At 40.0% G+C, this 13,787-nt stretch overlaps 1 protein-coding gene across 5 annotated transcripts in view; it reads right to left on the bottom strand.

The window, feature by feature from the left end:
- Nucleotides 1-13,787, bottom strand: part of DOCK4 (dedicator of cytokinesis 4) — a 479,600-nt gene that overhangs the window by 112,585 nt on the left and 353,228 nt on the right. For all 5 annotated transcript variants that reach the window (XR_015162547.1, XM_086396606.1, XM_086396604.1 and 2 more), the window contains exon 26: nucleotides 8,162-8,260. Coding sequence is in view for 4 of the 5 variants with exons in the window: in XM_086396606.1 (XP_086252732.1) it covers nucleotides 8,162-8,260 (99 nt within the window). In the remaining variant the exon portion in view is untranslated. The remainder of the gene's footprint in view (nucleotides 1-8,161; nucleotides 8,261-13,787) is intronic.

The raw sequence follows: 13,787 nt of genomic DNA on the forward strand, positions 1-13,787 counted from the left end.
TGGGAATACCAGACCACCTGATCTGCCTCTTGAGAAATTTGTATGCAGCTCAGGAAGCAACAGTTAGAACTGGACATGGAACAACAGACTGGTTCCAAATAGGAAAAGGAGTTCGTCAAGGCTGTATATTGTCACCCTGTTTATTTAACTTATATGCAGAGTACATCATGAGAAACGCTGGACTGGAAGAAACACAAGCTGGAATCAAGATTGCTGGGAGAAATATCAATAACCTTAGATATGCAGATGACACCACCCTTATGGCAGAAAGTGAAGAGGAACTAAAAAGCCTCTTGATGAAGGTGAAAGTGGAGAGTGAAAAAGTTGGCTTAAAGCTCAACATTCAGAAACCGAAGATCATGGCATCTGGTTCCATCACTTCATGGCAAATAGATGGGGAAACAATGGAAACAGTGTCAGACTTTCTTTTTGGGGGCTCCCAAATCACTGCAGATGGTGATTGCAACCATGAAATTAAAAGACGCTTACTCCTTGGAAGGAAAGTTATGACCAACCTAGATAGAATATTCAAAAGCAGAGACATTACTTTGCCAACAAAGGTCCATCTAGTCAAGGCTATGGTTTTTCCAGTGGTCATGTATGGATGTGAGAGTTGGACTGTGAAGAAAGCTGAGCACCAAAGAATTGATGCTTTTGAACTGTAGTGTTGGAGAAGACTCTTGAGAGTCCCTTGGACTGCAAGAAGATACAACCAGTCCATCCTGAAGGAGATCAGTCCTGGGTGTTCTTTGGAAGGACTGATGCTAAAGCTGAAACTCCAGTGCTTTGTCCACCTGATATGAAGAACTGACTCATTAGAAAAGACCCTGAAGCTGGGAAAGATTGAAGGTGGGAGGAGAAGGGGATGACAGAGGATGAAATGGCTGGATGGCATCACCAACTCGATGGACATGAGTTTGAGTAAACTCCGGGAGTTGGTGATGGACAGGGAAGCCTGGCGTGCTGCGATTCATGGGGTCTCAAAGAGTCGGACACGACTCAGCGACTGATCTGATCTGATCTGATCTGTGTTAACAGTAGTTACCTCTGGGGATTAGAATACATATGTGTGAAGGAAAAGAGGATATATGCTTTATTACTTTAAACTGGTAGGGTTATTGGGATTTTCAGTGTCTAATTCCAGTATCAGCTATGATTTTTCATTAATCACTCTAGAAAGTTAGCAGAGAGATCACTTTGTTGACAAAGGTCCGTATAGTCAAAACTATGGTTTTCCATTAGTCATGTATGGATGTGAGAGTTGGACCATAAAGAAAGCTGAGTGCTAAAGAATTGATGGTTTTGGACTATGGTGTTAGAGAAGACTCTTGAAAGTCCCTTGCACTGAAAGGAGATCAAACCAGTCAATCCTAAAGGAAATCAGTCCTGAAGATTCATTGGAAGGACTGATGCTGAAGCTCTAATACTTTGGCCACCTGATGTAAAAAGCAGACTCACTGGAAAAGACCCTGATGCTGGGAAAAATTGAGGGCAAGAGGAGAAAGGGGCAACAGAGGATAAGATGGTGGGATGGCATCATTGACTCAATAGACATGAGTTTTAGCAAACTCAGGGAGATAGTGATAGAGAAGCCTCGCATGCCATAGTTTATGGGGTTGCAAAGAGTTGGACATGACTTAGAGACTGAACAACAACAATGAGGCTTTATCTTTCCTTACTGATACTCCTTATTTATTCAATTTCTAACCTAACCAAAAAAAAATCTCCCCAAACTCTCCCTCTGCTACTTTGGTGTTTTCAGACACCTGCAATTCACGACTAGAACTAGCTCATTTCTTTTAAAGAGGTGATAAAGGAAAAGGTTATACAATTTTAGATCAAAGATTTTGAGTTATGAAAGTATGGGGGAAAGTTGAGTTTTGCTGACTAAGCCAAGAGCTGGGACATTAATAGAATTCCTAACCCTCCCAGTTACTTGGGAATGAAATAGTATCAATCTTCACTGCAGGGGTTGACGAAATGAGACTCTGTAAGAAAAGAGTTTAGCACTGTATCTGGTTCATGGCGGTGAGGGTGAGGGTGAGGTAAGGAGGGACTCCGTAACTATTAGCCATCATCACTGTTGTTTATATTAATATATATCACACACATTTATAACAGTGATTTAGATGCCCTAATAACAAAAAGGCATTAATAGAGATTGTTTTATTAGCCTTGATATCCCAGACATCTAGTCAAGGTGCTCAATGAACATTTATTGAGTCAAGCGACTGATACAATAAAGTGATAATAGTACCTGCCTCGGAGAAGGCAATGGCACCCCACTCCAGTACTCTTGCCTGGAAAATCCCATGGATGGAGGAGCCTGGTGGGCTGCAGTCCATGGGGTCGCTAAGAGTCGGACATGACTGAGCCACTTCCCTTTCACTTTTCACTTTCATGCATTGGAGAAGGCAATGGCACCCCACTCCAGTACTCTTGCCTGGAAAACCCCATGGATGGAGGAGTCTGCTGGGCTACAGTCCATGGGGTCGCACAGAGTCGCACACGAGTGAAGCGACTTAGCAGCAGCAGCAGTGCCTACCTCATGGGGTTCTTTTCAGGATTAAATGAGTCAGTGCTAATCAACCTCTTAGAAGAGTGCTGCGTATGTATTGAGTTGGCCAAAAAGTTTGCTCAGGTTTCCATAAGATTCAGTTCCATGAGACTAAATGTTTGCTTTTTGAGGTCCTCAGTTCCTTTATGAGAATACAAAGCCCACCATCCTCTTAAGACTTTTGGTTTGAGGATCCATTTGGCAGCAAAACCAAACTACTTAGAAGGTCTTTATGTATCCCACCTAAAGTGAATATTTTGTTTAGCTGCAGAAACACTGAGGTGTTTGATTATTCAGTGGACCCTTGACAATATGGGTTTGGGCTGTGCAGATTCACTTATACAGATTTTTTTCAATAGTTCAGTTCAATTCAGTTCTGTTCAGCCGCTCAGTCAGGTCCGACTCTTTGCAAGCCCACAGATTCCAGCACGCCAGGCTTCCCTGTCCATCACCAACTCCCAGAACTTGCTCAAACTCATGTCCATTGAGTCGGTGATGCCATCCAACCATCTCATCCTCTGTTGTCCCCTTCTCCTCCCACCTTCAGTCTTTCCCAGCATCAGGGTCTCTTCAAATGAGTCAGTTCTTTGCATCAGGTGGCCAAAGTATTGGAGTTTCAGCTTTTCAATAGTAAATACCCCAATACTGCACAATCGTAGCTGGTTGAATCAGTGTATGTGGAGCTATAGATACAGAGGAAACACAGGTAGGAACCACATACACAGAGGACTGACCATAGGTTCCATGTGGATTTTCAATTGCACATTGTTCAAGGGTCAAACTGTAGTTGCTACTGCTAGTACTCCTGGAGATGCTATAGGTGATACTCACAGTACACGTGCCACATTATCTTTATGGAGTAGCAAACATTCTGATTTCTGCAACACATGTGGTATGAGGACTCTAGTTAAGGGACTGTGGACCACTGCAATCATCTTTGGAAAGTCTTGTAACATAGGTTTCAGTAGCATGAATATAGACATCTGACTTTGAAGAAAATTGAGAACATGAAAAACTTACATGCTAAAAGGTGGCATCTGAATTTTTAAAATACAGATGAAAACCAGATGACTAATTAGCCTTTCATAAGATAAATGCCTCCAGCCTGCCTTCACTCTAGTTATTTCCCTTCCAGTCTTACATTGGGCAAGGCGTGAGATTAATTAGGTCCCTCCTGCTGCTTTCTTAGGGACTTTCCCTGGTGAATTAGCACCTTTTTATTTTTATGTCTCCCTTTCTACCAGCTCTGATTATTAATATTTCAACATGTTTAAGCTTTCTCCATGATAAATATTCCTCTAATAGCCCAAGTTCTCCTTCGGTAGACACCTTATATTCCTCTTGAAATACAGTTTACATCCACTACATCTTTTTCTTTTTTAATCCCTCAGTCTATGACACCTTGGCTTTCCATTCTCACCAATGCATTGAAAATGCTCATCAAGTTTACCAAATATCCAATAATTCCATAGTGCATCCAGATTGGTCTTCCTTAATACAAATGTGACCACGTCTGTCCCTTCTTAAAACCCTCCATAGTTTTTCAATGTCTTCATAATAAAGTCTACATATATTCAGAGAGGCTTATGTTTTACAACTCTCTTCTAAACTCCACAGTCAGTCCATCAATTCACAGATGCTGCCTGAATACCGACAATGTGTTAGGCAAGCTCTGAGCTTGAGGATACAGCAAACCAGCAATAGTTTCAGACGTCAAGAAGCTTATATAACCTAGTAGCTAGGAATTGGGATATATATAAACAAAGATATTCCAGATTCTAGTAACTATTATAACGGTAGAATGGCAGATGTGGCATATCAGGATATCTGGGTGACATTACAGCTGAAAGAAGGGGGCAGCAGAGGAAGAGATGCTTAGATAGGCATCACCAACTCAATGGACATGAATCTGAGCAAACTCCAGGAGAGAGTGAAGGACAGAGGAGCCTGGTGTGCTGCAGCCCATTGGGTCACGAAGAGTCAGACACAGCTTCGCCACTGAGCAACAACATAGTTGAGAGAGCTGAATGTCTTAGCCAAACATGGCCAGCACACTGCTACTCAGTTTTCAGCCAAGACTTCCTTTGGCAAGTTTTCCTCTAGCCTTGAGTTTGGGCTGGCTGCAGTTCCTAGATGCTCCGAAGCACTGCGTGTTAACTCCGTGTCTTCACCACTCTCATTTGCCTATGTCACTGCCATTACCTGTTTGATTCCACCCCCAGCAGGAACTGGCCTTTTTGTTGCTGGTTACATAACAACACTGATAGCACTTGGTATGCCTGAACTGCTCAATCTATATTTCCTAAAGGATAGATGAAGTAATATCAGTAATTAATTTTCCTGACCTTAAAGTCCAGTTTTGTTTTGTTTTTAGGGCCCACTATTTTGAAGAGGGACATTTGTCTTCTGAAAAAGTATTTGGCTGACCGAAGGAAAAGTCACATGAAACATTCCACTCATTATTTTCATTTGCTTTATTATTGTTAACATGAATATTAAAGCAGAAAACTCAATACCTAGATTAAACAATTCATTTTTGGCTTATGCTTTTCCACTTTTTTTTTTTTTTTTTAATTCCTAGGCTCTGTGAAAATACGTAATCTTTTCCTATGTGAATTTTGAAATACAAAGTTATAAACTTCGTAAAACCTAATGATTCCTCAGCTGTGTTAAATATTCAACTTGTAATGATAGTTCATAACTGCACAATTATTTTCCTTTTTAATCACATGGATTTCTGTATGTAGAGTAGATAAGCTCTAAGATCCATCTATCCATTTTAAATTCTAACCTCAAGATTAAATATTAATACAAGCATGAAAAACATGATATTTTCAGGCTTGGACATATGCTAATCAACTGTCAAATAGATTACACCTGCCCAAATCTATTCTTTGTTTCATATGACTCAGCTTGTAAACTGATCCAAGGTAACTGAAAAATTCATCTGAGATCATACAACTTTTAAAAGTCAAACAGAAGTGATCCTTATGCACTGTCTGTATTGAAACTATAAATATTGCTCTAAGACATCATTGTTCGGTCACTAAGTCATGTCCAACTATCTGTGACCCCATGGACTGCAGCACGTCACGCTTCCCTGTTCTTCACTGAGTTTGCTCAAACTCATGTTCAATGAGTCAGTGATACTATCCATTCATCTCATCCTCTATTGCATCCTTCTCCTCTTGCCCTCAATCTTTCCTAGCATTGGGGTCTTTTACAATGAGTCGGCTCTTCACATCAGGTGGCCAAAGTTTTGGAGCTTCAACTTCAGCACCAGTCCTTCCAATGAGTATTCAGGACTGATTTCCTTTAGGATTCACTGGTTTAATCTCCCTGCTGTCCAAGGGACTCTCAAGAGTCTTCTCCAGCACCACAGTTCAGAAGCATCAATTCTTCAGTGCTCAGTCTTCTTTATGGTCCAACTTTCACATCTATACATGACTACTGGAAAAACCATACCTTTGACTATATGGACCTTTGTCAGCAGTGATCTCTCTATTCTTTAATACACTGTCTAGGTTTGCCATAGTTTTTCTTCCAAGGAGCAAGCATCTTTTAATTTCATGGCTGCAGTCCCTATCTGCAGTGATTCTGGTGCCCCCCAAAATGAAATCTGACACTGCTTCCACTTTTTCCCTATCCATTGACACCATGAAGGCTTTTAATCATGGAATTCTTACAGTGTAACTATATCCACTGTCTTATAATTTTTCATCCCTCAGTGATAGAGACAGAGGAGGGAAATTAAATAGTTTGGGAATCTCACTAGAGGATTAAAGACAAACAGAATTTTAAGAGGGTTTGTGAGACTGTTATAGGCTAATCACTCAAAAAAAGACAGTAACCTAGCAACAATCTATACCACCTTTAAGGAAGATCAGGTGCATTCAAGTGAAAGACACACTCGACTTGTGAACAAGTCGTGATAGTTAAAACACAAAACAATAGATACGTTACACGAAGTCAGGAAGTTAATGGTCTTTGAAGAGCAGCATTTCTGTATGTAGTCAAGACAGGAATACAGGTGAAAGGGGAAAGAAACTATTTGAAAGAGGATATTATACCAAAATCTGAGATGAATTACTCTATTTTAGTATATGTTAACACCCTTTTGCCGGAGAAGGCAATGGCAACCCACTCCAGTACTCTTGCCTGGAAAATACCATGGACTGAGGAGCCTGATAGGCTGCAGTCCCTGGGGTCGCTGTGAGTCGGACACGAATGAGTGGCTTCGCTTTCACTTTTCACTTTCCTGCATTGGAGAAGGAAATGGCAACCCACTCCAGTGTTCTTGCCTGGAGAATCCCAGGGACAGTGGAGCCTGGTGGGCTGCCATCTATGGGGTCACACAGAGTCGGACACGACTGAAGAGACTTAGCAGCAGCAGCAGCAACACCCTTTTGCTAATCTACATGTGACTTAAATAGTGCCATGACAGTCTCAGACCACACGGGGTTCAAAGGCAGAACTGATGATGTAAAACCTTTATATCTACCCCCTAACGAGGAAGAAGGTAGTCTTTTCCCCACTTTTTCTTTGATTACAAAAAATGGAGCCCTCTTTGTTCTCGGGGTTGCACTCTTGCTGGCCCACCTGTATCTTTCACAAGCGTCTTATGCTAATGAACTTACTGTTTGCCTATCACTTCGCCTCTTGCTGAATTCTTTCTGTGACAAAACAAAAGAACCTGAGCTTCAGTAAGTTCAGGTGAGAAGGTGAGCAGATTCAATAGGAAAGACAGGTTTTGAGTCCCCTCCTAAGTCAAAGATTGTGGGTTCAAGTCCCATCTGAGAAGGACGGTGGTTTCACCAGCACTAGAGAAACCCTTCCATTTTGATGGTGTATGTATAAAGCTGTCTGGAAACTGAAGCAATGGTAGAGAAATTAACATAATTAATGACATATCATTCCTATGACTGAGGACAATCAACTTCTAAGATTTTAGTGAACAAAGGAAGCATTGTTGTTGTTTAGTTGCCATCTGTATACAACTCTTTGCGACCCCATGGACGGCAGCACACCAGGAAGCCTTAAAGGAAGGAAGCATTAAGGTTCCCTAAATTTTAGCAAAGATCAGACTTTTACAAACCAGACATCAATATTTCCTATTTAATGTTAGACTGTCAGAGTAGCATAGCATAGTGATTAGACTACAGCCTATAGAGAATATCAAATATAAACTCTGCCTCCCTAGTCAGAATGTTGTAGCCAGAACTTCTCACTGTGGCTTTAGCAGGATGAAATCAGCTAAAATATATTCTCCCTTATTTTCTATTAAGGCATCATTACCACTACTAGACAGTCTATTTGATTTTGTCTCATTAGTTTTGTTACTCTATTTCTAGGTTACTTTATTGGACTTTGATGATAGGTGTTTCAAACCTTATATGCTTATCCAAAATAAGAGTTAATTTCTTGGCTTGGGTACAGAAATTTTAAAAAGTCAATTTACAGAAGAGCAAATCTGTGGATAAATCTGATAAACAGAATTTAATGGAATCAGATAAAGCAATGGTCAAAAATTTATCTGAATGATGATAAATAAGAAAAAGAGAAACTAAAAAGACATACTAAAGAACACCGTATAATGTCACTTACCCTTAGTTCTTCTTTTGTGTTGAAACTATCAAGAAGCTGCTGATAATGTCTATCTGTCATTTGCCGTAATAGGGACAGGAGACAAGCAACAAACTCCCCCTAATGAAGAAAAAGATCAAGCATATTTTTTTAGCAAGTACATAAAACAACATCAACAACTTACTTTCAACTCTCAAATAGAACACCTGAAGGAAAAAACCCACTAAGATCCAAATTTACCCCATGATACTGTCTTAATCTAAATTAACCATGATATTACAGTCAAAATTTCTCCCTGTGATGATGATCATTTATTTGGTACACATGCATTTTATAATTTAGAGTGTGTGTGTGTGTGTGTGTGTGTTTAACTTAGGTGGAAGCTTTTCAGTAGGGTAGTAACTACACACACTTAAAGAAGGTGAGGCAATGAGGCTTCTGACTATTAAGCATTTACTGTGCCTTGGTTCATTGTATCATTTAAACCTCTTATCAGTGCTATAAGGTAGGGAATATAATGCTAATTTTTCTTTCTTTTTTTTAATTGAAGTATAGTTGATTACAATGTTGTGTTAATTTCTGCTGTACAGCACAGGGAATACTAATTGAAAGAAAGTAAAATATAGGTTTGGTGGGCTAAAAAGAAATTGGCAGAATTGGAGTTATTTCCAGCTTTTTATACTCCAAGCTCTTCCTATAACTTCCTGCTCAATATTTGAATTCCTATGATCTTCTCCAGCTCTTTAGAGGGCCTATCAGCTAACTTGCTGGGTGTAGAGAAAGCCATACACTGCATAATGTTGGTTTCAATCTCCTTTTAAGACCAGTTAATTTTTTAAAATTTTATTGAAATATAGTTGATTTACAATGTATTAATTTCTGTTGTACAGCAAAGTGATTGTTATATATGTCCTTTTTCATATTATTTTCCATTATGGCTTATCACAGGATATTGAAGATAGACCACTGTGCTATACAGGAGGACAATTTGTTTATCCATCCTGTATATACTAGTTTGTACCCACTAACCCCAAATTCCCAATCCATCCCTCCCCTTTTACCCCTCCTTCCCTCAGCAACCACAAGTCTAAGAACAGTTAAAGTTAATTGTGATTCTTTTGTGCTTGGGTGCTATGCAACTGACTCCTATAAAATCAAAATCTTAAAAATTAATAATGAAAAGGAAAAAAAATGTATAGCATCCACAGGTTTGAGGAGTTATAAAATTGTTATCAGGCTTTCCTGGTGACTCAGAGGGAAAAGAATCTGCCCACCAAAGCAGGAGACACAGGAGATGTGGGTGGGTTAGATCCCTTGGTTAGGAAGATCCACTGGAGAAGGAAATGGCAATACACTCCAGCACTCTTGCCTGGAAAATCCAATGGGCAGAGGAGATCAGAGGGCTTCAGTCCATGGGGTCACAAAGAGTCAGACACAACTGAGTGACTGAGCACACATACACACACAAAATCATTATTGCTGCATTTCCTGATGCATTTCTAACTTAAAATATTTGTTTTCAATGAAACTTTTGCTCAGCAAAGAATTTACCTACTTTTAAGTACAATAGGAAAAGGAGTAAGTCAAGGCTGTATATTGTCACCCTGCTTATTTAACTTATATGCAGAGTACATCATGAGAAACACAGGGCTGGAAGAAGCACAAGCTGGAATCAAGACTGCGGGGAGAAATATCAATAACCTCAGATATGCAGATGACACCACCCTTATGGCAGAAAGTGAAGAGGAACTAAAAAGCCTCTTGATGAAAGTGAAAGTGGAGAGTGAAAAAGTTGGCTTAAAGCTCAACATTCAGAAAATGAAGATCATGGCATCTGGTCCCATCACTTCATGGCAAATAGATGGGAAAACAGTGGAAACAGTGTCAGATTTTATTTTTTGGGGCTCCAAAATCACTGCAGATGGTGATTGCAGCCAGGAAATTAAAAGATGCTTACTCCTTGGAAGGAAAGTTATGACCAACCTAGATAGAATATTCAAAAGCAGAGACATTACTTTGCCAACAAAGGTCCATCTAGTCAAGGCTATGGTTTTTCCAGTGGTCATGTATGGATGTGAGAGTTGGACTGTGAAGAAAGCTGAGCACCAAAGAATTGATGCTTTTGAACTGTAGTGTTGGAGAAGACTCTTGAGAGTCCCTTGGACTGCAAGAAGATACAACCAGTCCATCCTAAAGGAGATCAGTCCTGGGTGTTCTTTGGAAGGACTGATGCTAAAGCTGAAACTCCAATGCTTTGTCCACCTGATACGAAGAACTGACTCATTAGAAAAGACCCTGAAGCTGGGAAAGATTGAAGGTGGGAGGAGAAGGGGATGACAGAGGATGAAATGGCTGGATGGCATCACCGACTCGATGGACATGAGTTTGAGTAAACTCCGGGAGTTGGTGATGGACAGGGAGGCCTGGCATGCTGCGATTCATGGGGTCTCAAAGAGTCGGACATGACTGCGCAACTGAACTGAACTGAAGTACATTTAAAACAGTATAAGCACAATAAGAGAGGTAACCAGTGGTAAGTGAATGTGGATTAAGAGAAATGCAGTTTAATTGGGAATTGGATTCTTCGAGTTTTCATGGGAAAATATTATAGACTCATATGTACAACTTGAGACTCAAAGCTCAGAGAAGTGGCATTTACCAATAGCAGTAGCTAAGTCAAGACAGTCAAAGCCACCAGGCTATGGGAGGCCCAAGGATGCTACTTTATGGCCATGTTAGTGGTAAAGAATCCACCTGCCAATGCAGGTGATGCAAGAGATGCAGTTTAATCCCTGGGTTGGGAAGATTCCCTGGAGGAGGATATGGCAACCCACTCCAGTATTCTTAAATGGAAAATTCCGTGGATGGAGGAGCCTAGTGGACTATAGACCACTGGCTTGCAAGAGTCAGACATGACTGAGAGACTGAGTACATGCACACACACACACACAGTACCAAGAGATGCAAGTTGACTCCTTGCATGTGTATAATAATTTGCAACACACAGATATGACAAATTAATATTTCTGCACACTTTTTAGGACAAATATTTAAGAGCTCACCAGTATGGGCTAGCAGAAATACCCTCTAAGCTCAATATATTACTTTGTTATATACTCTGCACTTTTTAGCTGCTCTTATGTCTCAACCTGAAAACACAAATCTAGTTAGTTGAAATGCATTCAATTTTTCATCTTCGGTTTTTCTACATTTTAACCACACTATCTCCAATGTATCTCCAATGTAATCTACGAGATTAACATTCTTAGACTATTTATTTCAACATATATTCTGTCTATGAATAGTGATATATCTTAAGTGACATTATTTTTAATGATTTTAGTAAATCATAAAAATTACTCAAAAATGAGAAGATTTTCATTAAATCTTTACAGTCACTGTACTAAGAGAATCTCTCTCTGAATCCATATTATTGACTATTTATCTCTGTCATATCTGGTTTAGGCCCAGTGCAAACAACTTGTCATGCTAATCTCTCATCCTGGCACATTTAAGACATGTTGTCAATTCCAATATCTACCTTACAATGTCATTTTATTTATTCACTTCATCAGTTTAGGAACATTTAACCCTGTTAAAAGGCCGAGATGTCCAATATTTCACTGACATATTTTTCACCTGTAATTTTAAGAGACTTTAAGTGTCTGCATGAAAGCTGTAGACTCATAATTTGTTAAAAATAAAAAATTACTGTCGGCCAAGGTTCAATTCATATTAGTGTTGGAATTTAAGTACAAATCACCTTTAGCAAGAACTCCATGCCACAGTGGTTGCATGCATATTACAACTAGATTGAGTATAATGGCCATTTCCACCAATACCTGAGAATAAGGTTAGTAGATGGCTATAAGGTCTTCAAGAAACCTTCCATTATATATACCCAAATTTCCCCCAGAATTCCCCCTTATAGAATTCTGTCTTCTTCTTCCCTCAAACACAGTCCATAGCACACAAAAACTTTAGACAAATGTAGAGCTATGTCTTAGACATGGCTCCTGCTGAACTGAGTCACCCTCACTATAAATGGTGCTGAACAGAATTATGTACACAGATGCATTTACCAACTGGAAGGAACTCTGGAGTCCAATAGTTGCGGGGGTGAACAAATGGCCATATATGCCTCTTTATAAAGTCTCCTTCCATGTACAACGAGACGTTTGAAAGGAACTGATTACAATGGTGCTCTACCCTCCCCCAACTCCCCTCAACTAGTGAGAGTATTTTAAAGCTTAAACAGCAGTTGGTAGAAGAACAAGAAGTACAACCCATTTAGATGGTAAAAATAAGGCTACTGTTATCTGGAATTGTGACAGGAGTGGAAGCCAGTCGCCCTGTTGGTGTTACCAGGAGACAGGGTGACAGATGTGGCACTTACAGAGAGCTGAAACATGTCACCATGACACACGGTGGGCCCGGCTTTTACCCACAGCATGTCCACTTATAGTGGGCACTTTTTCTGTAAAGACAGAAAGGTGCTCAGGGTAGGACTGCCATGGAAAAACTCCCTATTCAGAGAGCCTGTTCTCTAATTCAGAAAGAGGAAGAAATTAGGTCTTCAGCGCCCAGAGAAATAACCTTGCCAATGATCAGGACCTATTGCTCACCTTAGAATTAGTTAAAAAGTAAGTAGCTCTTTTAGGGGCTTTACTGGTGGCTCAGCAGTAAAAATCTGCCTGCCAGTGCAGTAGATGCAGGTTCAATCCCTGGGCCAGGAAAATCCCCTGGAGAAGAAAACAGCAACCCATTACGGTATTCTTGCCTGGGAAATCCCAAGGACAGAGGACCTGGAGGGCTACAGTCCGTTGGGTCAAGAGTTGGACACGACTTAGCAACTAAACAGCAATAATAAACAACAATAAAGCAGCTCTTATAGGAAACTGCCTTCAGCAGGAAGCCCCTTTTCCTTGTCACTTTAGCAGAGATACACTATAACTAACTTTTAAACCAGGCACCCTCATGTTCTACTCATCCCCAGCCCAACACAGCTTTCAAATCTTTTAATCACACAATACTTTGCCTAAGTTGTCCATTCTTTCTGTAGATCAAAGAAGTAGAAATGAAGAATAAGTAATGAACAAATGACCAGATCTCTTCTCTAGCTTTCCCTCCAGTAATCTGAACAAAATGTGTGATCGAACTGTATGAACAAGATAACATCTAGAGGACGATCACAAGGGTTGGACAAGTCTGCGCACAGTTGAAGAATGGCGGTGATTCTGACACCCTATCTCCATGATGAACTGAGGTTACTTCCTTGTTTCTTTTAAAAGCTTTTGTTGCTGAGCAGAATCTTTGGAGGTGGTTTTGGGGAATGCTGAGTTCACCATCTCCCCAGATGGCTGGCATTTTGATTAAAGGCATCTTTCTTTTCTACCATTTGTGAATGTGTAATTGATCTTGTAAACGGGAAGCAGCCGAACTTGATTCATTCAATAACAACAACAACATAGGTATTACTTCTACAATAATAATAATATTATGGACTGGTGTTGCTACCACAATTACTAATGGCTAACATGTACTGATAGTGCTTAAACACTTCTATAGATTTGATGAAACCCTCAAACTCACGTTGAGATAAGTACAATTACTTTCTCTATTTTAAAGGCAATTAAACAGAAGTTTG

This window comes from Bos grunniens, chromosome 4 (assembly GCF_055505025.1).
Source record: "Bos grunniens cultivar Pamir isolate PY7600 chromosome 4, Bosgru_T2T1.0, whole genome shotgun sequence".
NCBI lineage: Eukaryota > Metazoa > Chordata > Mammalia > Artiodactyla > Bovidae > Bos > Bos grunniens.